This window comes from Microchirus variegatus, assembly GCF_963457635.1.
Source record: "Microchirus variegatus genome assembly, chromosome: 2".
Classification (NCBI taxonomy): Eukaryota; Metazoa; Chordata; class Actinopteri; order Pleuronectiformes; family Soleidae; genus Microchirus; species Microchirus variegatus.
In genome coordinates, this window is record NC_139803.1 from 1,541,781 (window position 1) to 1,566,730 (window position 24,950).

General features: G+C 42.7%; 2 protein-coding genes across 3 annotated transcripts in view; one reads left to right on the forward strand and one right to left on the reverse strand.

Moving 5' to 3' along the window:
* The window catches only part of LOC310944084 (sodium bicarbonate cotransporter 3-like), a gene marked incomplete at its 5' end in the record, with an annotated part of 37,342 nt that extends 12,392 nt beyond the window's left edge, over positions 1 to 24,950 (reverse strand). The window contains 12 exons of one of the 2 annotated variants that reach the window (XM_083909778.1): positions 4,893 to 5,026; positions 5,102 to 5,276; positions 5,363 to 5,466; positions 5,566 to 5,712; positions 7,540 to 7,785; positions 8,447 to 8,553; positions 12,467 to 12,655; positions 12,734 to 12,894; positions 13,949 to 14,087; positions 14,180 to 14,320; positions 15,711 to 15,792; positions 24,846 to 24,950. In XM_083909778.1, coding sequence (XP_083765904.1) covers positions 4,893 to 5,026; positions 5,102 to 5,276; positions 5,363 to 5,466; positions 5,566 to 5,712; positions 7,540 to 7,785; positions 8,447 to 8,553; positions 12,467 to 12,655; positions 12,734 to 12,894; positions 13,949 to 14,087; positions 14,180 to 14,320; positions 15,711 to 15,792; positions 24,846 to 24,890 — 1,670 coding nt within the window. Of the gene's footprint in view, positions 1 to 4,892; positions 5,027 to 5,101; positions 5,277 to 5,362; positions 5,467 to 5,565; positions 5,713 to 7,539; positions 7,786 to 8,446; positions 8,554 to 12,466; positions 12,656 to 12,733; positions 12,895 to 13,948; positions 14,088 to 14,179; positions 14,321 to 15,710; positions 15,793 to 17,701; positions 17,759 to 24,845 lie in introns of those variants that run through there. The other variant, XM_083909777.1, reaches the window with a different exon arrangement.
* Positions 161 to 4,102, forward strand: LOC310944529 (complement C1q tumor necrosis factor-related protein 4-like; the record flags this gene model as incomplete). Its single annotated transcript, XM_083910330.1, has 8 exons — positions 161 to 296; positions 1,580 to 1,630; positions 1,717 to 1,845; positions 1,932 to 2,211; positions 2,314 to 2,402; positions 3,401 to 3,451; positions 3,557 to 3,685; positions 3,819 to 4,102. The coding sequence occupies 8 exons, from the start codon at positions 161 to 163 to the stop codon at positions 4,100 to 4,102; spliced, it is 1,149 nt and encodes a 382-aa protein (XP_083766456.1).

Here is a 24,950-nt window from a genome sequence, read left to right on the forward strand (position 1 = left end):
TACTGTTATCTCTGCTCGTCTGTTCGCTCTGACTCAACAGTTTTCATTGAGTCAACATTGACTGAGGAAAATCAAAGGCCATTGACCAGACTGTGTCTCTATAAGAGGACGCTGAACGTGTTTTTCTGTCTGCAGCTCTAACTCCACACACACACACATCATGCGTCGGTGTGTCTCCTCTCTGCTGCTGCTGCAGTTAGCTCTGGCCTGGTACGGCTCAGCTCAGCCCATCGACACCCAGGCTGAGATGAAGAAGGTGAGGGCTGCACTGGAGGAGCTGAAGGCCGACAGACGAGGTACGACAGAAACATGAAAATATTCACATTTAAGAAGCTGAAAAATGACAGAAACGTGAAAATATTCACATTTAAGAAGCTGAAAAATGACAGAAACGTGAAAATATTCACATTTAAGAAGCTGAAAAATGACAGAAACGTGAAAATATTCACATTTAAGAAGCTGAAAAATGACAGAAACATGAAAATATTCACATTTAAGAAGCTGAAAAATGACAGAAACGCGAAAATATTCACATTTAAGAAGCTGAAAAATGACAGAAACATGAAAATATTCACATTTAAGAAGCTGAAAAATGACAGAAACGTGAAAATATTCACATTTAAGAAGCTGAAAAATGACAGAAACGTGAAAATATTCACATTTAAGAAGCTGAAAAATGACAGAAACGTGAAAATATTCACATTTAAGAAGCTGAAAAATGACAGAAACATGAAAATATTCACATTTAAGAAGCTGAAAAATGACAGAAACGCGAAAATATTCACATTTAAGAAGCTGAAAAATGACAGAAACGTGAAAATATTCACATTTAAGAAGCTGAAAAATGACAGAAACGTGAAAATATTCACATTTAAGAAGCTGAAAAATGACAGAAATGTGAAAATATTCACATTTAAGAAGCTGAAAAATGACAGAAATTTGAAAATATTCACATTTAAGAAGCTGAAAAATGACAGAAACGTGAAAATATTCACATTTAAGAAGCTGAAAAATGACAGAAACATGAAAATATTCACATTTAAGAAGCTGAAAAAATGACAGAAAAACTAAAATATTCACATTTAAGAAGCTGAAAAATGACAGAAACGTGAAAATATTCACATTTAAGAAGCTGAAAATTGACAGAAACGTGAAAATATTCACATTTAAGAAGCTGATAAAATGACAGAAACGTGAAAATATTCACATTTAAGAAGCTGAAAAATGACAGAAACGTGAAAATATTCACATTTAAGAAGCTGAAAAATGACAGAAACGTGAAAATATTCACATTTAAGAAGCTGAAAAATGACAGAAACGTGAAAATATTCACATTTAAGAAGCTGAAAAATGACAGAAACGGAAAAATATTCACATTTAAGAAGTTGAAAAATGACAGAAACGGAAAAATATTCACATTTAAGAAGCTGAAAAATGACAGAAACATGAAAATATTCACATTTAAGAAGCTGAAAAATGACAGAAACATGAAAATATTCACATTTAAGAAGCAGAAAAATTAAGATGACTGTACTGTGTACTTTAATTTATATTTAAACCAGGTCTTTGTGTTAAACAGAGATGAACACACGCCTGGAGGTCGCTGAGCGGGAACTGAAGAGGGTCAAAGGTCAGTCATCGTGACATCGCGGCGATCACACTCATGCGTCAGTGAACGGAAACGTTTTTTAAAAACAAAGAAATCTCTTCCTGCAGAAACTCCCAAAGTGGCGTTTGCTGCGTCGCTGGGAGGAAACGGCCTCGTGAAGACGACCAACGGCAACAAAGACCTCGCCTACAAGGACGTCCTGACCAACGTGGGCGGAGCTTACAACTCTGAGACAGGTGAGAAACCACTTTGAAACCAAGAAGAATCTGAATTCTTTCCCACGTTGACCACGCGTTTCCCCCCCCCCCCTCCCCCGCTGCAGGCGAGTTCACGGCGCCCGTCCGCGGCGTCTACTACGTCCGCTTCACCGCCAACGCTCCGACCGACTACCCCATGAGCGCCGTGCTCTACAAGAACGGCTATCAGATCCAGCTCATCGCGCACGAGCAGCCGGCCGGCGCCGGGAGCGACACGGCGTCCAACGGCGCCGCCCTGCTGCTGAGTCGCGGAGACAAGCTGAAGATGGTGCTGTGGCACGAGACTCAGATCTGGGACAACAGCAACCACCACAGCACCTTCAGCGGCTTCCTGCTCTTCTCCATGTGAGTGAGCGACCTTCACCGCCGCTAACCACAAGCTAACAACAAGCTAACGACAAGCTAACGCCGAGCTTCAGAAACACAACGACTCGTTTGTTTTCACAGGGAAGAAGAAAGTCTGGCAGAGTTCGACGCCGACGCCGAGCTGAGATCTCTTCAGGCTTCACTGAAGCAGCTTCAGAACGAAACCTCAGGTGCTGAACTCTTGTTGCCGAACTCTCGTTGCCGACACTTTCACCTGCGTCCCTCTGTGCGGTAGAAACCTAGCATTAGCACGAGCTCAATGTGATCGACGCTGTGCGATAAAATGATAAAATGCGATATTGACATAGGTCCTGGACCTGTGCGTTGCTCAAGGGCTCTATAGCGCCCCCCAAAGGTCGAAACGGAGGCAAAATTGAGTTCCGACGAATTTCCCGAAACATGGTGTGATGAAAAAAGTCGACCGTAACCATGGCCTCAAGTCAACAAGAAGTCGGCCATTTTGAATTTTGGCAGCCATTTTGGGGATTTGCACCCATCGAGCGCGTTTGTCGCACCAACAGAAAAAAACTACGCTAATCTGTACTAGACGCATCAAAGTAAAAAGTTTATCGAATGGTTCGTCTCTAAGACGCGGCAACCCTTGGCATTTTGGCAAATTTCGACCATTCGCCGCGAAACAGGAAGTGCCCGATGTCTTCGGCGCACGTCGAGTTCCACCGAATTTGCCGAAACTTGGTGGGAAGATGTTTCAGACCAAGACGAAGAAAAAAGTCGACCGTAACCATGGCCTCAAGTCAACAGGAAGTCGGCCATTTTGAATTTTGCTGATTTGCACGCTATGTAAATGGACATGACAAAAAATTAGCAATGCGTTTTTTTCAGATTTAAAAGCGAGTTCAGGGAACTGCTGCACTTCTAGTTATAATTTTTCAGATTATTATTGTTATTATTGTTATTATTAGGGCTGAACGATTATGAATAAATATCAAATTGCGACAATTATTGACTGAAATTGCGACTGCGATGTGATTTTTGCGATATTTTTACATAATTACTCTGATTTTGAACTTCTTCAGTCTATACCATAAGACGTGTAAAAAAAACGGAATATTGAAATTTCGATAAAATTTCGATGACAAATATTTTGATATTCCATGAATTGGTTTGAGTGTTTTTATTTGATTTTGTTTTTATCGTGTGTGTGCAGGAGTCAAAGAAAGACTGGAGGCCACAGAGAAGGAGCTGAAGGTCATGAGAGGTCGGTGACTTTTACTTTTTATCGCTAGTCTCTTGTTCACTGTTGTGATGGAAGAGCGCCCCCGACAGGACAAAAACCATACAGACACTTCGCGTTTGTCCGCAGACGTTCCTAAAGTGGCGTTCGCCGCGTCTCTGGGAGGAAACGGTCTTCAGAAGACGACGTCCGGGAGCAAGAAGCTCATCTACAGAGACGTCCTGACCAACATCGGACAGACGTACAACTCCGTGACAGGTCGGTAGCTAACGCCGTTATTTTACGGATATAACCCGACGTCTGATAGTTTTGCCTGTTTTCTCATTAACGAAGTTTAAATCAAACAAATCGTTCGCTAACATTACGCACAAATTTGTTCTTTGTCGTCCAGGTGAGTTCACCGCCCCCGTCCGCGGCGTCTACTACGTCCGCTTCACCGCCAACGCTCCGAGCAACTACCCCATGAGCGCCGTGCTCTACAAGAACGACGCCCAGATCCAGCTCATCGCGCACGAGCAGCCGGCCGGCGCCGGCAGCGACACGGCGTCCAACGGCGCCGCCCTGCTGCTGGAGGAGGGAGACAAGCTGTCCATGCAGCTGTGGCACGAGACCCAGATCTGGGACAACAGCAACCACCACAGCACCTTCAGCGGCTTCCTGCTGTTCCCCATGTGAGCGCGGCTCCAAACCGAACCAGAAGTGGACTCCGAGGACGTTTGGTCTTTGTCGTCGTTCAAATAAAATCTGAGATTTCTTCAAAGACTGCGTGGTTTTATTTTTATACGTTCACAATTAGATCAGGAACTGTTCAGGTCGCCATTTTAGCTGCATGGACATCTGAATGTCCCACAGTCATTATGGACACTTGAACTAACCACGGACACTCAAATGTCCCACAGTCATAATGGACACATGAACTAACCACGGACACTCAAATGTCCCACAGTCATAATGGACACTTGAACTAACCACGGACACCTGAATGTCCCACAGTTATTATGGACGCAAGAACTAACCACAGACACTCAAATAACCCACGGTCATTATGGACACATGAAATAACCACAGACACCTGAATGTCCTACAGTCATTATGGACACATGAACTAACCACAGACACCTGAATGTCCTACAGTTGTTATGGACACATGAACTAACCACAGACACTCAAATAATCCACGGACAGTGAACTAACCACAGACACTCAAATGTCGCACGCTCATTATGGACACATGAACTAACCATAGACACTCAAATGTCCCACGGTCATTATGGACACATGAACTTACCAGGCACCTGAAGGTCCCACAGTCATCATGGACACTTGAACTAACCACCGACACTCAAATGTCCCACAGTCATTATGGACACTTGAACTAAACATAGACTCTCAAATAATCTACGGACAGTGAACTAACCACGGACAGTGAACCAACCACAGACACTCAAACCTGGCAGGGACTCACCTGCAGAACTTGAAGAGGATCTTCTCAAAGACCAGAACCGGACCGGTGCTGCCGAGGATGGTGAGCGGCTGACCAGCAAACAGAGAATAGGCCACGCCCGTCATCGACGCCCCCAACAGAGACTCTATGGCGCTCTACCAGAGAGAGAGAGAGAAGGATAACTCGCGTTGTTGAAACAAACAAACTCCGCGGTCAGGAACGACACTCACGATGTTTCCTTTGGTAGCCTCGCCCAGTAAACCTCCGAACGTGATGACGGGCGACATGCAGGCGCAGTAGAGGAAGAGCACGGACGCCAAACACTGGAGGTTAAAGGAGTCTCTGACGTCGCTCCACAGGAACGGAACTTTCCTCCGGACGTCGTTCACCAAACCTCCGAAAATCCTGACGGGAAAATGAGGCGTTTACTCGCGTCAAACTGGACTCGACGTAAAGTTACGACCAATGGCTGAACAAGTGATCGCACGGACCTCCCCGTCCTCTGCAGCTCCGGTCCGGTTTGATGCTCCGCCTCTTTCCCTGTGCCAGTGCCGTTGGCGGAGCCATTAGGGACAGAGGGCATCTTCCTCTTCTCCTGCAGAGACGGATCGGAGGACGTCACTGAGTTTTAATTTTAATAGCAGAGGAACGAGAACACTGCAGGTCCAGGTTCAGGTCCAGGTTCGGGTCTTACCTGAGACGGGACGCACTTTGGCGGCTCGATGCGGATGCTGGGGTCCCATTCGCCCGGAGGCAGCACGGTCACCTGATCCAGGAACTCATCGATCCCTGACAGGAGGTCGGTCCTGTCCTTCGCTTTGTAGGCGACATCGTGGAAAATCTACGAAAAAGAAAAACCTTAGCAAATTTAGTAACAAAATAAAAGAAGGTGAAATTTTATGTTAGTTGTTTTGTGTGTTTGGTTTTTTTAACAAAATTTTGTAAAAATTCTTAGCTAACTCATTCTTTTTACGTTAGTTACATAGGTTACATGTTTTATTTGTCCTTTTTTAAACGTAATGCAAAATGTTACGTAAACGTAAAGAGTTTGGTGATGTTGTGCGATGTCGTAAACAGTTTGGCTATGTCGTAAACAGTTTGGCGATGTCATCTGACTTCGTAAAGAGTTTGGTGATGTTGTGCGATGTCGTAAACAGTTTGGCTATGTCGTAAACAGTTTGGCGATGTCGTAAACAGTTTGGCGATGTCATCTGACTTCGTAAAGAGTTTGGTGATGTTGTGCGATGTCGTAAACAGTTTGGCTATGTCGTAAACAGTTTGGGAGTTCGGTGATGTTGTGCGATGTCGTAAACAGTTTGGCGATGTCATCCGATGTCGTAAAGAGTTTGGTGATGTTGTGCGATGTCGTAAACAGTTTGGCGATGTCATCCGACTTCGTAAAGAGTTTGGTGATGTTGTGCTATGTCGAAAAAAACAGTTTGGCGATGTCATCCGATGTCGAAAAGAGTTTGGCGATGTCGTAAAGAGTTTGGTGATGTCATCCGATGTCGTAAAGAGTTTGGCGTTGTCGAGCGATGTCGTAAAGAGTTTGGCGATGACGTAAAGAGTTTGGCGATGTCGTAAAGAGTTTGGCGATGTCGTATAGAGTTTGGCGATGTCGTAAAGAGTTTGGCGATGTCGCAAAGAGTTTGGCGATGTCGCAAAGAGTTTGGCGATGTCGTAAAGAGTTTGGCGATGTCGTTAAGAGTTTGGCGATGTCGTATAGAGTTTGGCGATGTCGTAAAGAGTTTGGCGATGTCGTAAAGAGTTTGGCGATGTCGTAAAGAGTTTGGCGATGTCGTAAAGAGTTTGGCGATGACGTAAAGAGTTTAGTGATGTCGTGCGATGTGGTAAAGAGTTTGGCGATGTTGTGCGATGTCGTGCGATGTCGTAAAGAGTTTGCTGTGTTTTTGCGATGTCGTAAAGAGTTTGGCGATGTCGTAAAGAGTTTGGCGATGACGTAAAGAGTTTAGTGATGTCGTGCGATGTGGTAAAGAGTTTGGCGATGTTGTGCGATGTCGTAAAGAGTTTGCTGTGTTTTGGCGATGTCGTAAAGAGTTTGGCGATGTCGTAAAGAGTTTGGCGATGTCGTAAAGAGTTTGGCGATGTCGTAAAGAGTTTGGCGATGTCGTAAAGAGTTTGGCGATGACGTAAAGAGTTTGGCGATGTCGTAAAGAGTTTAGTGATGTCGTGCGATGTGGTAAAGAGTTTGGCGATGTCGTGCGATGTCGTGAAGAGTTTGCTGTGTTTGTGCGATGTCGTACAGAGTTTGGCGGTGTCGTAAAGAGTTTGGCGATGTCGTGCGATGTCGTAAAGAGTTTGGCGATGTCATAAAGAGTTTGGGAATGTCGTGTGATGTCATAAGTTAGTTACGCGATTACATGTTTTATTTGTAATTTTTTAAACAAAATGCAAAATGCTGCATAAGAATGTTGAGAACGCTAGTTACATACTTACAACATGTTGTATCATTCCTTTGTAGAAGTATTTTTTTAACATAAGCGTTTGATAAAATTACAACTTTATGAAACATTCTCAAACATACAACAAAAGTAATTCATGTTTTTGCAACATCAGCTCAACAGTTGCTGTTAGCGTCAGACCGATGAGTCGCGTTCTCCGTGATGTGATATGTCGCGTTTATTGAAATATTGCGACGTAGCCTCACCTCGTCCGTCATCAGCGTGGCGATGGAGCGTCCGATCTCGTGGTACTGTGGACCTTTCCCAAACGGGCCGAGCAGCAGGAAGAGAAACCTGGTGGGCACTGGGACCTCGGTGAGGCCCGTCAGCAGCACAGCGGGAGACAAACGCACGAAGGCGATGATCGGTTGCTCCAGGAAGTCGACCTCGCCCACCAGGACGTTAGAGGCCTCTGCTCCAGGAGGAATCTTCTTCATGAAGTTCATGTCCACCTGACGCACACACACACACACACACACACACAGGAACGATCAATTACGTCATTGCCAAACTCTGTACAACTTCGCACAAACACGCCAAACTCTGTGCGACATCGGCAAACTCTTTGATACATCGGCAAACTACTTACGACATCGGTAAACTTTATACGCTAAACTCTGTACGACATCGCCAAACTCTTTGATGAATCGCCAAACTCTTTGATACATCGGCAAACTCTGTACGACATCGCACAAACTCTTTACGACATCGGCAAACTCTGTAAGACATCGCACAAACACGCCAAACTCTGTGCGACATTGCACAAACACGGCAAACTATGTACGACATCGCACAAACACGGCAAACTCTGTACAACATCGCACAAATACGCCAAACTCTGTACGACAGCGCACGAACATGCCAAACTCTGTACGACTTCGCCAAACTCTGTACGACATCGCCAAACTCTTTGCGACAACGCCAAACTCTGTAAGACATCGCACGAACACAGCAAACTCTTTACGACATCGCCAAACTCTTTACGACATTGCCAAACGCTTTCATACATCGCCAAACTATTTACGACATCAACAGATTCACAGCCCACAGTGCATTAACCACTCCACACCATGTGGTGGCGCCCCTCAGTGGAGGGTGGTGTCACTGCGTTACCTTGGTGAAGCCCACTGTGCTGTTCTCTCGGCTGCCGCTGTTGATGCGGCTCTCGACGATTTTGTTGTCCAGGTTTCCAGGAGCCGACTGAGGAGAGACCAGCAGACCTGAGGACACCAGAGGACAGTTAGACAACACACACACACACACATTCTTGTACTTGCTGCATACTGAGGACCAGCATTTCCACTTTATAAATCACCACAATTACAAATATCTACTTCATGAATGACATCTACAAAGAACTACTGGTTGCAGTACAATAAAATGTCTGCAGGTGAAGCCCCAGAGCAAAAAGGGCTGGAAAACTTTTTTGATTATTTATTTTATTTTATTATTTTTTTTGGTCCATATTTTGACAAAAATGTCATACTATACTGTCGGATAAAATTTGAAAAAAATCTTTGACAGAAACATTTTGGTCCAAAATTTGGCCCAAAATTTGACAAGAGGTCATACTATACTATGTAGTCCAAAATTTGAAAAAAAAATTTGACCCCAATTTTTGGTCCAAAACTTGAAAGAATCTGACAAAAAAAATATGGTCCAAAATTTGACAAACATTTTTTTTACCCAAAATGTTTGGTCCAAAATTTTACAAAAACGTCATACTATACTATGTCATCCAAAAGTTGAAAAAGTTGGAAAAAAAAAATTTGGTCCAAAATTTGACAAAAAATATTGACCCAGAATTTGACAAAAACGTCATATTATACCATGTCGCCAAAAATTTGAGAAAATCTTTGACAAAAATGTTTTTGCTCCAAAATTTGAAAAAAAAAATTTGACCCCAATTTTTGGTCCAAAGTTTGAAAAAATATGACAAAAAAAAATGTGGTCCAAAATTTGACAAATAATTTTTTTACCCAAAATGTTTGGTCCAAATATGTTACAAAAACATCATACTATACTATGTCATCCAAAAGTTGAAAGAAAAATTAAAAAAAAAAATGTGGTCCAAAATTTGACAAAAAAAAATTGACCCAAAATTGGACAAAAACGTCATACTATACCATGTTGTCCAAAATTAGAGAAAATCTTTGACAAAAATTTTTTTGTCCAAAATTTGAAAAAACGTCGTACTATACTATGTCGTCCAAAATTTGATTATTTTTTTGACAAATTGAGTATAGCATGTTATAGTAACCTAAGGAAGTGATTTGAATGAAAACAAAGTGAGGACCGGCCAAAATGTCCTCACTCTGTAAAAATGACCTCACTTTGTTGGTTAAAAACCCTCACTGGTCCTAAGTATGCTGCAAGTACAAGAACACACACACACACACACACACACACACACACACACACACACACACACACGCACGTGTGTCGTCACATGCACATGCACGCCACTTTGACGACTTTTTAGAAACACAGGGTTAATAACTCTCGAACATGTTCATGTCTAAACCACTCACTCTCCTCACACCAAAGCCCAAAGAGAAAACCAGTGATTTTAGCTCACAGGGACACAGGAGCTGCTGGTCCTCTGCTGCCCTCGTGTGGTCACTTTGTGTCACTGAGTTAAGTCTAAATTAAATGTTTTAAAAGCCGAATTCACTAAAATCAGTCATTGTAAGTTAGTGATGGAGGCAGCAGTGGATCAACAACTCCTGTGAACTCCTGTGTGCTGTGATGTTAAAATCACTGGTTTACTCTCTGGACTTTGGTGTGGGAGAGTGAGTGACTTTGGTGTGGGAGAACACTTATGCAACAGAAGCTAACATTTTACACACCGGACCTTTTCAGTGGATAAAAACTGTTTGAACTAGAAGCTTTGAGACGTCCAGTAAATCTGCCACACACACACACACACACACACACACACACACACACACACACACACACACACACACACACACACACACACACACACACACACACACACACACACACACACACACACACACACACACACACACACACACAAGCTTTCACACGTTAGTTTAAGGAAGTGAAAAGGTCGAATAATAGAGTGTGAAATAATATTTAGTCACTCGTGTGTGTGAGAAAGGACGTTTTCAACGTGATGAAGCCGCTGATTTAAACCACATGACTTCAGTGCATACACACACACACACACACACACAGTGAGGATAATCGACAGAATGTGATGAGTCTTTTCCACACAGTCGTTTGTTCAGCAGAGAAAACTTCATTCAAACAACACCAGGCTGTTCAAAACGACCCTTAAACTTTAGACTTTTAACGTTTGTGTTTGTGTGTGTGTGTGTGTGTGTTTGTGTGTGTGTGATGGAGCTGCTGCCACATGGACACATGGTCTTTGGTAACAGTGCGTTCCAGAGCTGCAACTCTCGCTGCGATCCCGTCAATTATTTTCACGATTAATCGACTGGTTTGGTCTGTAAATGTCAGAAACTGTCAGAGGATATCGATCAGGGTTTGTCAAAGCTGGGAAATGATGACGTTTCTCTGATTTCTTTGTTTTTGTGGAGCAAAGAAAGCAGAAAATATTCACATTTAAGAAGCTGAAACTATCCGAAAAACCAAGGAAATGATTTAAATGACGACTATTTGAAGAAGAGTTGGCGCCCCCCGGTGGACATTCAGAGTGAGCTCTGTTCACCACTCATTAACAGCGTCTCACGTATGAGTCACGACCTCTCGCGTTGTTCCGCTGGAGTCAGGCTCCCCCCCGTCAAGGTCAGCGCACTCACCGACCCGTTTCCTGTTGACGCCGACGTTTCTTTTAAAAAAACCCGTCGACTTCAGCACATCAGCTGTCACTCAGTAACAGGACGAGAAACTGGTTCAACAGCAGCCAAACACACAGATCAGCTGAATCAGTGTTAGTAGGGGGCGCTCCACACCGGCTCGTGCAGGTATTTGCCTGTCGAAGTGTCGGGAAGCTCAACGTCCTCTTCATCCTTCACTCTCACGACATCCTCCTCCTTCTCCTCTTCCTCCTCCTCCTCCTCCTCCTCCTCCACATCCTCAGGGATTCTACACTGCAGCGCCTCAGGAGCTGAACGTCGCCTCAGACCAACCGGAGGAACATGGAGGAGGGCGGGGCCGAGGGCGGGGACGAGGGCGTGGCCGAGGGCGGGGTCAGAGGGATCGGAGAGGAAGCGCCCGAGCGAGCCGGACTGGTGAGGCTTCGCGGGAGGAGAGTACGCACCGCAGACCGCCACGGAGGAGCGACGGAGGACAGAGAGACGAGAGGAGGGGAGGCCTCCCTCCCCTGAGAGGAGGAGGAGGAGAGGAAGATGAAGAGGAAGAGGAAGAGGAAGAAGAAGAGTGAAAGAACAGAAATATCAGCAGGAAGAGTGGGTTTTATCGAGGGAGGAAACAATACTACTTTAGTGACCGATACTGATCTAACGATACCGATAACAGCAACCCGAGTATCTACTGATACCGACAACACAAAACCAAGAATCTACTGATACTGATAACAGAAACCTGAATATCTACTGATACCGATAACACAAACCCAAGTATCTAAGATACCGATAACACAAACTCTAGTATCTAAGATACCGATAACACAAACTCAAGTATCTACTGATACCGATAACACAAACTCAAGTATCTACTGATACCGATAACACAAACCTGAGTATATACGATACCGATAACACAAACCTGAGTATACGATACCGATAACACAAACCCGAGTATATACGATACTGAGTATCTAAGATACCGTTAACACAAACCGAGTATCTATGATAGCGATAACACAAACCCGAGTATCTACTGATACAGATAACACAAACCCGAGTATCTAACAATACTGATAACACAAACCTGAGTATATACCGATAACACAAACCCGAGTATATACGATACCGATAACACAAACCCCAAATATCTACTGATACTGAACTCAGTCTAATACAGTTTTAGAGCTTTTAAACTGTGGATATTAAAGTGCTGACTCTGCAGGTTATCGGTCGGCTGACGCAGCAGGTTATCGGTCGTGTAAGTGCAGACTGGTCAGGAAACAGCAGACTGAGAGTAAATATTAACACAGCTGTGATCAGGTGAGCGTCTCACCGTTTCGCTCCAGCAGGTGAGGGTCCGAGTGTTTCTTGCCCATGTCGGCGATGGATCGCACCAACGGGATGCGGTTGCTCAGCTTCTTCTCGTTCTGGTGGTGGTGACGCCTCAACATGGCCTCCCTCACCTTCTCCTGGACGCCGACCTCCAGCTGACCCGACGCCAGCATGCTGTCAATCACCATGTCTGCAGAGGAGACAGACCACAACAATAACCAGAAGTGTCCTCGCGACGGCGGCGTCGCCGGGGGGGAAACGGGCCGACCTGCGATCTCCTCGAGGGTGTTGGCTCTCATGTCGAGCAGCACGGTGCCGTTCAGGATGCAGGAGCGCAGCTCGAACAGACTGTGCAGCGACAGCGTGGCCACGTACGGTTTACTCCAGCGCTCGCCGCCGTCCTCCACGTCCTCCTCGAACTTCAGCCACCTGAAAGCACATACGTGGTGACGTTAGCCGGCGGAAACGCGTTTGTCGCAGAACGATCGACGTCGTAAAAGAAACGGGGAATACACGGCATCGACGACGCGTGGAATAACTCTGCCGTGTTTCAGGGATTCAACGACAAAAACATCGTTCTCTTCAGAGGAGAAAATATTTTTTTGTTTCAGGAAGAACTCAGGAAAAAAGTTATTGAGTTTAATCCCGAGATTGAAAAATCCATTGTTGCTGGGTTTAAACGCAATCTTAAAAATCCATGTTCCTGGGTAAAAATTGCGAGAATAAAAAAATCCATGTTCCTGAGTGTAATCTTGATCTTAAAAATCCATGTTCCTGGATTTAATCTTGATCATAAAAATCCATGTTCCTGGTTTAATCTTGATCTTAAAAATGCATGTTCCTGAGTTTAATCCCGAGATTAAAAAAAAAAAAAATCCATGTTCCTGGGTTTAATCCTGATCTTTAAAATCCATGTTCCTTGATTTAATCCTGATCTTAAAAATCCATGTTCCTGGGTTTAATCTTGATCATAAAAATCCATGTTCCTGGTTTAATCTTGATCTTAAAAATGCATGTTCCTGAGTTTAATCCCGAGATTAAAAAAAAAAAAAATCCATGTTCCTGGGTTTAATCCTGATCTTTAAAATCCATGTTCCTTGATTTAATCCTGATCTTAAAAATCCATGTTCCTGGGTTTAATCTTGATCATAAAAGTCCATGTTCCTGGTTTAATCTTGATCTTAAAAATGCATGTTCCTGAGTTTAATCCCGAGATTTAAAAAAATCCATGTTCCTGGGTTTAATTGCGATCTTAAAAATCCATGTTCCTGGGTTTAATCTTGATCTTAAAAATCCATACTCCTGAGTTTAATCCTAAAATTAAAAATCCATGTTCCTTGGTTTAATCCTGACATTAAGAATCCATGTTCCTGTGTTTACTCCTGAGATTTAAGAATCCTGGTTCCAGGGCCTGTGTAAACGATGAATATACTTTTCACCTGTGAATGTGAGTTAACCTGACGTGGAGGGGGCGTGTCCTCACCTGGCCGTCTCCTTCCACTCCTGCAGATCTCCGTTTCTGAACGCCAGCTCGTCCAGCTCGGTGAACAGGTCGTGCGGAATGTGCTCCTCGTCGTCGTCTTCCATCCCGAGGATGAACTGGACTCTCTGAGACGGCGTGTCTGTGGAGGCACAACGCGCTCGTCGTCACATGACCACATGACATCACATGACATCGCAGGTCAACACCTCAAAAACCAGGCGGAGACGATACCGTTTGTGGGCGAGTCTCGTCCGTCGTCCCGGTCGGAGCGATCCCGTCTCTTACGGTGATGTCGGTGTCCTCGGTGACGGTGGCGTCTCCGACCCTCCCGTCCCAGAGGGACGTGGACGCCCACGTAGACGGCCCTGTGACCTGACCCAGAAAAGTTAGTTAGGTTAGGTGTTTTCACGCAGTTAGGTCGCAATTTAGAATCTTCACAGCCATGCTCTTTATCCTTAGACCCTGACTGGCGTTTTTCGACACTCCAGTCAGGGTCTAAGGACAAAGAGCAGGGATGGGACGATACTACTCTATATCCTTAGACCCTGACTGGTGTTTTTTTCCTCACTTCAGTCAGGGTCTAAGGTCGAAGTGGGGATGGCACGATACTACTCTATCCTTAGACCCTGACTGGAGTGAGGAAAAAAATGCCAGTCAGGGTCTAAGAATATAGAGCTGCGATGGCACGATACGACTCTTTATCCTTAGACCCTGACTGGAGTGAGGAAAAAACTCCAGTCAGTGTCTAAGGACAAAGAGCAGGGATGGGACGATACTACTCTATATCCTTAGGCCCTGACTGATGTTTTATCCTCGCTCCAGTCAGGGTCTAAGGATAAAGAGCAAGGATGAGACGATACAACTCTATCCTTAGACCCTGACTGGAGTGAGAAAAAAACTCCAGTCAGGGCCTAAGGATAAAGAGTAGTATCGTCCCATCGCTGCTCTATATCCTTAGACACTGACTGGAGTTTTTTCGTCCCATCCAGAGCAAGGATGGGACGATACAACTCTATCCTTAGACCCTGACTGGAGCAAGGAAAAAAACTCCAGTTAGGGTCTAAGGATATAGAGAAGCGATGGCACAATACTACTCTTTATCCTTAGACCCTAAATGGAGTGGGGAAAAAACGAGAGTCAGGGTCTAAGGATATAGAGCAGGAATGGGACAATACAACATTTTATCCTTAAACCCTGACGGCGTTTTTTCCTCACTACAGTCAGGGTCTAAGGTCTAAATGGGGATGGGAAGATACAACTCTTTATCCTTAGACCCTGACCGGAGAGAGGATAAAACTCCAGTCAGGGCCTAAGGATAAAGAGTAGTATCGTCCCATCGCTGCTCTATATCCTTAGACACTGACTGGAGTTTTTTCGTCCCATCCAGAGCAAGGATGGGACGATACAACTCTATCCTTAGACCCTGACTGGAGTAAGGAAAAAAACTCCAGTTAGGGTCTAAGGATATAGAGAAGCGATGGCACAAAACTACTCTTTATCCTTAGACCCTAAATGGAGTGGGGAAAAAACGAGAGTCAGGGTCTAAGGATATAGAGCAGGAATGGGACAATACAACTCTATCCTTAGACCCTAAGAGGAGTAAGGAAAAAATGCCAGTCAAGGTCTAAGGATAAAGAACAGGGTTGGGACGATACAACTCTATCCTTAGACCCTAAGTGGAGTAAGGAAAAAAATGCCAGTCAGGGTCTAAGGATAAAGAGTTGTATCTACCCAGCATTTCACAAACACAGGGAAGACTCACTCTCCAGTTCCTCTCTCTCAAAGTTGGTGTTGAGGGTGGAGCTCGTTTTCCCCTGATCCAACACGGCCTCCTCATCGTTCCCCTGCACGCACACACACACACACGCGCACACACACACACACACACACACACACACACACACCAATGTGAAGAAACTCCCTCAGGACATTCTCCAGATATCACGTTCAGAAGACGCGTTACGCTCCTTACGAAACCCCCGACATCTGATTTAAATGCATCCCGAGCTTTAACGAGCTGTCAGACGCCGGCGGAGGATAAAAATAGTGAGGACAGAAGACGGAGAGAGTGTAAATCAGAGGGAAGTTTCTATAAATAAATAAATAAACTTCTCTCTGATTCTGGATCAGGTTTCAGAGACGACGTGGATGCCACACGAGTGAAGGAGGCTGCTGATCTTCACGTCCGCCGTGACCTTTACCCTCAAAACCACGCAGCTGAACCCAGTGCTTTATCATCGTGATGATGTTTCACATTTGTTTTGAATAGGATTTGATTTGCAAATCTGTTGTTTGGTCGTTTACAGGAAGTGGGACGAGGACACACTGTGTCATAGAGAACTGACTGGATATTTATGAATATCGTTTTTCAGGCGTTGCACTTTGTAGACGGTCCCTGAGCTCAGGTCTCAGCTGGTTTCTGGGAGTTCTTTTTGATGAAGTTCAAATCTTTTTTCCTCACTCTAGTCAGGGTCTAAGGATAAAGAGTTGTATCGTACCAACCCTACTCTTTATCCTTAGATCCTGACGAGATAAAAAACACCAGTCAAGGATAAAGAGCAAGCAGGGGACGATACAACTCTGTATCCTTAGACCCTGACTGGTGTTTTTTCCTCACTCCAGTCATGGTCTAAGGATGAAAATCAGGGATGGGATGATACAACTCTTTATCCTTAGACCCTGACTGGTGTTTTTTCCTCACTCCAGTCATGGTCTAAGGATGAAAATCAGGGATGGGATGATACAACTCTTTATCCTTAGACCCTGACTGGTGTTTTTTCCTCACTCCAGTCAGGGTCTAAGGATGAAAATCAGGGATGGGACGATACAACTCTTTATCCTTAGACCCCGAAAGGAGTGAGGGAAAAAACACAGTATCGTCCCTGATGAGGAAAAAATACCAGTCAGGGTCTAAGGATAAAGACTTGTATCGTCCCCTTCTTGCTCTTTATCCTTAGACCCTGACTGGTGTTTGCTCCTCGTCAGGGTTAGGGTACACACACTGTAAATAACCGTAAAATACATTGTAAAAACACTGTACATACACTGTAAATAAACTGTACGCACACTGTAAAATACCCTGTAAATACTCGTAAAATACACTGCAAGAACACTGTAAAATACACTGTTAATAACCGTAAAATACACTGTAAAATACACTGTACAAAGACTGTAAATACGTCGTAAAATACACTGTAAATACACTGCAAGAACACTGTACATACACTATAAAGACAATGTAAATGCAGCATAAAATAAACTGTAAATACACTGTAAAATAATTATTTATTTGCAGTTTTTAAATGAAAAACTGATTTTACAGGACGAAAAGTGAGCTGCAAGTAGAGCTAAAATGATTAATCGATTATTAATCATTTACTAAATCAATCGCAAACTATTTTGATAATCGATTAGAAGCTTTTTTTCATGATTAAAACCAGATTTCTGCATGTTTCAGCTTCTTAAATGTGAATAGTTTCTCAGTCTTTGCTCCACATAAACAAAGAAATCATTAAAACTGAATCATTTTGGTTTGTGGACAAAAACAAAGACGTTGGAGAACATCGTTTGACGAACACTGATCAACGTTTTTTTTTTAAACATTTTCGGACATTTTATGGACCAACCGATTCACCGAGAAATTAATCGACAGATTAATCGATGACAAAAATAATCGTTAGTTGCAGCTTAAACTGCAAGTTTGACGTTGTGAAGCTGTCGTCTCTGACTATCACATTACAGCAGATTACGTACCAGTGTCGTGGCTCTGGCTACTCTCTGACGCGCGATGTGTCTCCAGAAGTCTGCCATGGTCGCTGCTGCTGATTCACACACTGTGTCAGATTATGTCCACAAAGACCACCAGTGACAACAGGAAACGTCTGCAGGAGCAGAGCCAGTGGTGAAGAGGAAGAGAAGCAGCTCCACACACACACACACACCAGCTGTTATAGCTGCTGCTACTGCTGCTGCTTCACTGTGTGTCCGTCAGAGTCTCAGCACGTATGAAACAAACTAAACTAACAAAACAAGACTAAATACACAGCAGGCGGAGCCTGGGGGCGGAGCCTGTGGGCAACCAATCACAAACTGTTCTGAGCAGAAAACAAAAAACAGAGCCAAGCAACACAAACTACCGAACCCTAATCTGGACCCACAGTAATCTGATTCAACTCTAATCTGAACCAACAGTAATCTGATTCAACTCTAATCTGGACCCACTGTAATCTGATTAAAATCTAATCTGGGCCCACCGTAATCTGATTCAACTCTAATCTGAACCCACAGTAATCTGATTCAACTCTAATCTGAACCCACAGTAATCTGATTCAACTCTAATCTGAACCCAGAGTAATCTGATTCCACAGTTATCTAAACCCACTGTAATCTGATTCAACTCAAATCTGATTCCACAGTAATCTGAACCCACCGTAATCTGATTCAACTCTAATCTGATTCCACAGTAATCTGAACCCACTGTAATCTGATTCAACTCAAATCTGAACCCACAGTAATCTGATTCAACTCTAATCTGAACCCACAGTAATCTGATTCAACTCTAATCTGAACCCACAGTAATCTGATTCAACTCTAATATGGACCCAAGGTAATCTGAACCCATGTAATCCGATTCAACTCTCATCTGAACCCACAGTAATCTGATTCAACTCTAATCTGAACCCACAGTAATCAGATTCAACTCAAATCTGAACCAACAGTAATCCGATTCAACTCTAATCTGGACCCACAGTAATCTGATTTAACTCTAATCTGAACCAACGGTAATCTGATTCAACTCTAATCTGGACCCACAGTAATCTGATTCAACTCTAATCTGAACCAACAGTAATCTGATTCAACTCTAACCTGAACCAACAGTAATCTGATTCAACTCTAATCTGGACCCACGGTAATCTGATTCAAATCTAATCTAGTTTGAATCAGAAAATTCAACTGATCTGATTCAACTCTAATCTGAACCCACAGTAATCTGATTCAACTCTAATCTGAACCAACAGTAATCTGATTCAACTCTAATCTGGACCCACGGTAATCTGATTCAAATCTAATCTAGTTTGAATCAGATAATTCAACTGATCTGATTCAACTCTAATCTGAACCCACAGTAATCTGATTCAAATCTAATCTAGTTTGAATCAGAAAATTCAACTGATCTGATTCAACTCTAATCTGAACCCACAGTAATCTGATTCAACTCTAATCTGAACCAACAGTAATCTGATTCAACTCTAATCTGGACCCACGGTAATCTGATTCAAATCTAATCTAGTTTGAATCAGATAATTCAACTGATCTGATTCAACTCTAATCTGAACCCACAGTAATCTGATTCAACTCTAATCTGATTCCACAGTAATCTGAACCCACCGTTATCTGATTCAACTCAAATCTGAACCCACAGTAATCTGATTCAACGCTAATCCGAACCCAGACTAATCTGACTCAACTAATCTCAGGTTAGTGTGGGTCCAGATTATAGTTGAATCCGATTACTTTGGGTTCAGATGAGAATTGAATCAGATTAGGAATGCATCAGATAACAAATCCCTCCTGAAATGAAGCAGAGACGATGATGATGAAGATGATGATAATCCTCTTCCTCCTCCTCACACATTAACAGAGTTTTTCCACTCGACTCAGGAATTCTCCAGAGAAACAACAAACAAGCTGCTGCACAAGGTGCAGTGTGAGCGCCCCCTGCTGCTGAGAAACAGCAGGTGAAAATCATAGATGAATCTGTCTGTGTGTAATACACATTCTGACACTGTAAACCACCTAGTCGTTATTCTTTCAAAATAAAATACATGTTTTTATGTTATCTTTCATTTTATTAACTCGATATTCTTTCAAAATAAAATACATTTTTATGTTATCTTTAATTTTATTTAGTTGTGATTCTTTCAAAATAAAATAAGGTTTTGAGTAGTCATTCTTTCAAAATAAAATACACATTTTGTGTTTTGTTTCACTTTAGTCGCTATTCTTTCAAAATAAAACACATTTTTATGTTCTCTTTCGTTTAGTAGTCATTCTTTCAAAATAAAATACATGTTTTATGTTATCTTTAATTTTAGCCGTTCTTTCAAAATAAGACATTTTTTATGTTAACTTTAATTGTACCAAGTAGTTATTCTTTCAAAATAAAATGCACATTTATGCAATCTTTCATTTTATTTAGTCGTAATTCTTTCAAGATATTATACATAATATTATACACATTCTGACACTGTAAACCACTTTGTCATTCTTTCAAAATAAAATACATGTTTTATGTTATCTTTCATTTCAGCCGTTCTTTCAAAATAAAACACATTTTTGTGTTTTGTTTCCTTTTAGTCGCTATTCTTTCAAAATAAAACACAAATTTTTATCATTCAGTAGTAAGTGTGTCCCTGTGAGCTAAAATCACTGGTTTTCTCTATGGGCTTTGGTGTGGGAGAGTGAGTGGTTGTTTACAAACGTCAGTTTCCTGTTGTTAAAGTCTGTCTAACAGCGAAGATAAAGACTGACGGACTAAATCTCAAGACAGACAGAGCGAGTTGTCGAGTTCACTGTTGTCGGCCACATCCTTGAGTTTCTGTCGCCGTGGCGACCGAAACAGGATGTTTTACACAGGTGTTCCTGGACCATGAGATACAGCAGAGCAGCTACACACACACACACACACACACACACACACACACACACACACACACACACACACACACACACACACACACACACACACACACACACACACACACACACACACACACACACACACACACACACACACACACACACACACACACACACACACACACACACACACACACACACACACACACACACACACACACACACAGAGTAAACAGTCAGTACAGCAGCAGCTTCTTCTTCTTCTTCGTGTGTTTCCCCGCAGAGCGACAGGATCCGGTGGATCGGTCCTCCAGAGACGTCAGCTGACGTCAAAACACAAACCTTCAGAGACGCAGCGACAACACTAACCTGTATGTGTGTGTGTGTGTGTGTTCTTAAACACCGTTAAACACCTGCCTCACAAATGACTTGACAGGTATGAACCATCTGTCAATCAAACACGGGGGGGGATCAGACAAAGGTGAGGGAGGTCAAAATTCACGTCCTCAGCTACACATTGGATTTATATAATAATAGATAATATTATTGTAATCAATCAATTTGATTTTATTTATTATCCCATCTCCTCCAAACTAATCACAGACTTGAGGGCCTTTTATTTTGACAGAATCACAACTAAATAAAATGAAAGAAAGAAAAGAAAATGTGCATTTTATTTGGAAAGAATAACGACTAAATGAAATAAAACATAAAAATTTATTTTATTTTGAAAGAATAACGGCTAACTAAAATGTAAGATTACATAAAAACATGTATTTTATTTTGAAAGAACAACAACTAAAAGGAAACAAACAATAAACATGTGTATTTTATTTTGAAAAAACGGCTAAAATGAAAGGTAACATAAAAATGTGCATTTTATTTTGAAAGAACAACCACTAAATAAAATGAAAGATAACATGTGTATTTGATTTTGAAAGAATAACTACTGAATGAAAGAGAACATAAAAATGTGTGTTTTATTTTGAAAGAATACTGACTAAAACGAAACAAAACACAAAATGTGTATTTCATTTTTAAAGAATGACTGCTAAAAACCAAATTTTATTTTGAAAGAATAACAACTAATTAAAATGAAAGCGAACATAAAAACGTGTATTTTATTTTGAAAGGAACAGCTGACCTGAGGTCACTTTTCTCACCACGTCACCTCACCTCATTTCACACGTTCACAGACGATTAAAAAACACTTTCTCTAATCTGTTCCAGATCTTAGTTTGTTTGCTTTAATCTGCTCAGAGTTTATTCGCTTTGTTTTGAAACTCAAATCTAACTTTAAAAGCAAAAATCAGTGATTTATCTTGTGTCAACAGGACGAACGAGATGATGAAGTAGCCGCTGGACTTCATCCGACTAAGCGACGCCGTTAGCGTCGGTTCACACGGACAATTTAACACAAGTCAACGACATCTTTGTCCGAGTCGTTCACAACAGAAACAAGAGACGCTAAAAATCCACCTGGACGTTTACGTCAGAGAAAGAAACAAAAGAGCGACGTCAGAGCGGTGCTGGATTTAATCACTTTATCTCCACTGTGAGACAGACTTTAACAACAGGAGAGTGATGTTAGTAAACCACTCACTCTCCCACACCAAAGCCCATAGAGTAAACCAGTGATTTTAACATCACAGAGACACAGGAGTTCACAGGAGTTGTTGATCCACTGCTGCCTCCATCACTAACTTACAATGACTGATTTTAGTGAATTCGGCTTTTAAAATATTTAAAGCGGAACTAGACCGGAAGTTCCTATTATCGCTGTTTTTTTTGGTGTGTATCTGCGTCATTACCTTGTTTATGAAGCCCTGACGGTTCTAAACAAACAGTTCAGCCACTGCTGAGAACGTTGTGTTTTATTGTAATCTCGGGGCTCAACGAGATCACTGAAAATCCCGTAATAGTTACGTAAGCAGCGGTTCTCCTGAACAACCGATTGTCCTGCTCCAGGCAGTAGTCCGGGCACATCCGGTTGCGTACATTGAACCGCAGAAGAAGAATAACGTCCGTTGTGGAGGTGTTTCACGAGCAACAGTGTCTTCTGACTCTGGGTCTGACTCCGGTTTAAAGTCATAAAGGGATGGGGAGTCGTGAAGAAGCTATATTTAAACACTGTTAAAACAATGTTTTGATAATGAGTAGCAATGCATCCACCGCTCCAGAGGGGGAGCTGCGCTTCTGAGAGCTGACGTGATAGATTACGTCACTTCCAGATACCTGGCCAATCACAACACAGGTGGGAAGGCTCTACGCTGGCTGGCCAATCACAACACACTCTGTCTTCTCGGGCGAGATTTATGTCTGAAATAGCGCGACTGACAATCGCTATTTCAGACAAAAGGACAGATTTCAATCGGCTCTTTTACATCAACTAGGAGGATTTTGACCATAAAAACAACTTAATATATGCAAGTAGACCTCCATAACTCACATATATGTGCAACAGGACCACTCTATGTGACCTTTAATTTAGACATAATTCAGTGACACAAAGTGACCACACGAGGCAGCAGAGGACCAGCAGCTCCTGTGTCCCTGTGAGCTAAAATCACTGGTTTAAATTCGGAAGTTATTGCAAGAAAATGCTAAAGTTATTGTGAGAAAATGAGAAAGTTATTGTGAGAAAATTTGATTTTTTATTGCGAGAAAATGCAAAAGTTATTGCAAGAAAATGAGAAAGTTATTGCGAGAAAATGCAATTTTTTTGCGAGAAAATGCAAAAGTTATTGCAAGAAAATGCAAAAATTATTGTGAGAAAATGCAATTTTTTGCGAGAAAATGCAAAAATTATTGTGAGGGAGTTGCGATGGAACGCAAAAGTTATTGCGAGAAAATTCGATTTTTTTCGCGAGAAAATGTAAAAGTTATTGTGAGAAAATGCAATTTTTTGCGAGAAAATGCAATTTTTTGCGAGAAAATGCAAAGTTATTGCGAGAAAATGCAAAGTTATTGCGAGAAAATGCGAAAGTTATTGCGAGAAAATGCGATTTTTTTCGCAAGAAAATGCAAAAGTTCATGCGAGAAAATTTGATTTTTTGTGAGAAAATTAGAAAGTTATTGCGAGGAAGTTGCGATGGAATGCAAAAGTTATTGCGAGAAAATACAAAAAACATTTGCGAGAAAATGTGAAAGTTATTCCGAGAAAATGCTAAAGTAGTTTTCAATAGGTTAGACATTATTTAAGTGTAAAAAAAAAAAAACTCTGTACACTTTACCATGAGGAAATCTGACAAACAAACAGTCTTGGACTCACAAGTCAAACTTTCCAAATAAAACACAGCTTTACAACAAACACAGACTCGTGTCCCGTCTCCACGGCGACAGCAGGACCATCAAGAGGAGGCTATCATGACCGAAACAGGCCCACAGGTCAAAGGTCAGCCGCGGGGCCGTCGTAGCCTCTTCCTGCGAACTTTCTGCACAATAACATCATATATAACACTATATATAATATAATCTTTCATTTCATCCCAGTGAACACGCCACCTGGTGTTCCTTCCAACTCATTACATGTTTAACATGAAGTGACCAGACTTCCTAAGAGATGAAAGAGGAAAAGCCCAAACCAAAGCCTATTCATTAAATCATCAAGTTTAAGTCATTACAGCTTATAAGAAAAGTAATTAATGTAACGTAAGAAAAATGAAGACACCTTCTGGACAAACGTCACGCATCCTCATGTTCGGCATGTAAACAACAGTCATCAGGACCGTGTTTGAGGCTGACACACATTACTGTGGTGACACACATGCATAACAAAGCCAACCAAAAAGGCAGAGATATTAGTGAAGCGATGACAGGTGGCTGGATGTGCTTTATGCCGAATGAAAGAGAAACTCCGCCGTGACCGTAATCCATCTTTCAAATCGACTTTATCGCGTCCGTAAATTTGACGGCGCGTCGCTAAAGCGAGAATCGGTCAACTTCACAACGAGGTTCCGCAAAGGTCGCCTCGGCGGCGGCGCATCATCACTTCACTTCCTGGCACGAGCGGTGCTCTCTGGCGGGCTAAAGTCGTCGGTTGGCGGCCGGGGTGGGGGGTCGGGGGGGGGGGGTTCAAAACTTTCTGCCCCTTTTACCGGCGGCCGGTTCTCTCGGCACGGTCACCGCGGAGCTTTGACGGAGAACGTGACCGACTCCATGTTAGTTTTCTTGCCGGGGAGAGAAGTCGATGAGAGGCAGCGGAGGAGACGCTAGCGCCGCGGCTAACAGGTCGTCAAGAAAGAAAGAGGGAACTTACCGACGTAAGCAGAGGCTTCATCTGCTCCTTGTGCTCTTCCTCCATTTTGTGACACCCGCGGTTTCAAGGGTTCTTCCTCTTTGTTTGTCCCCGCTGAAGAGGAAC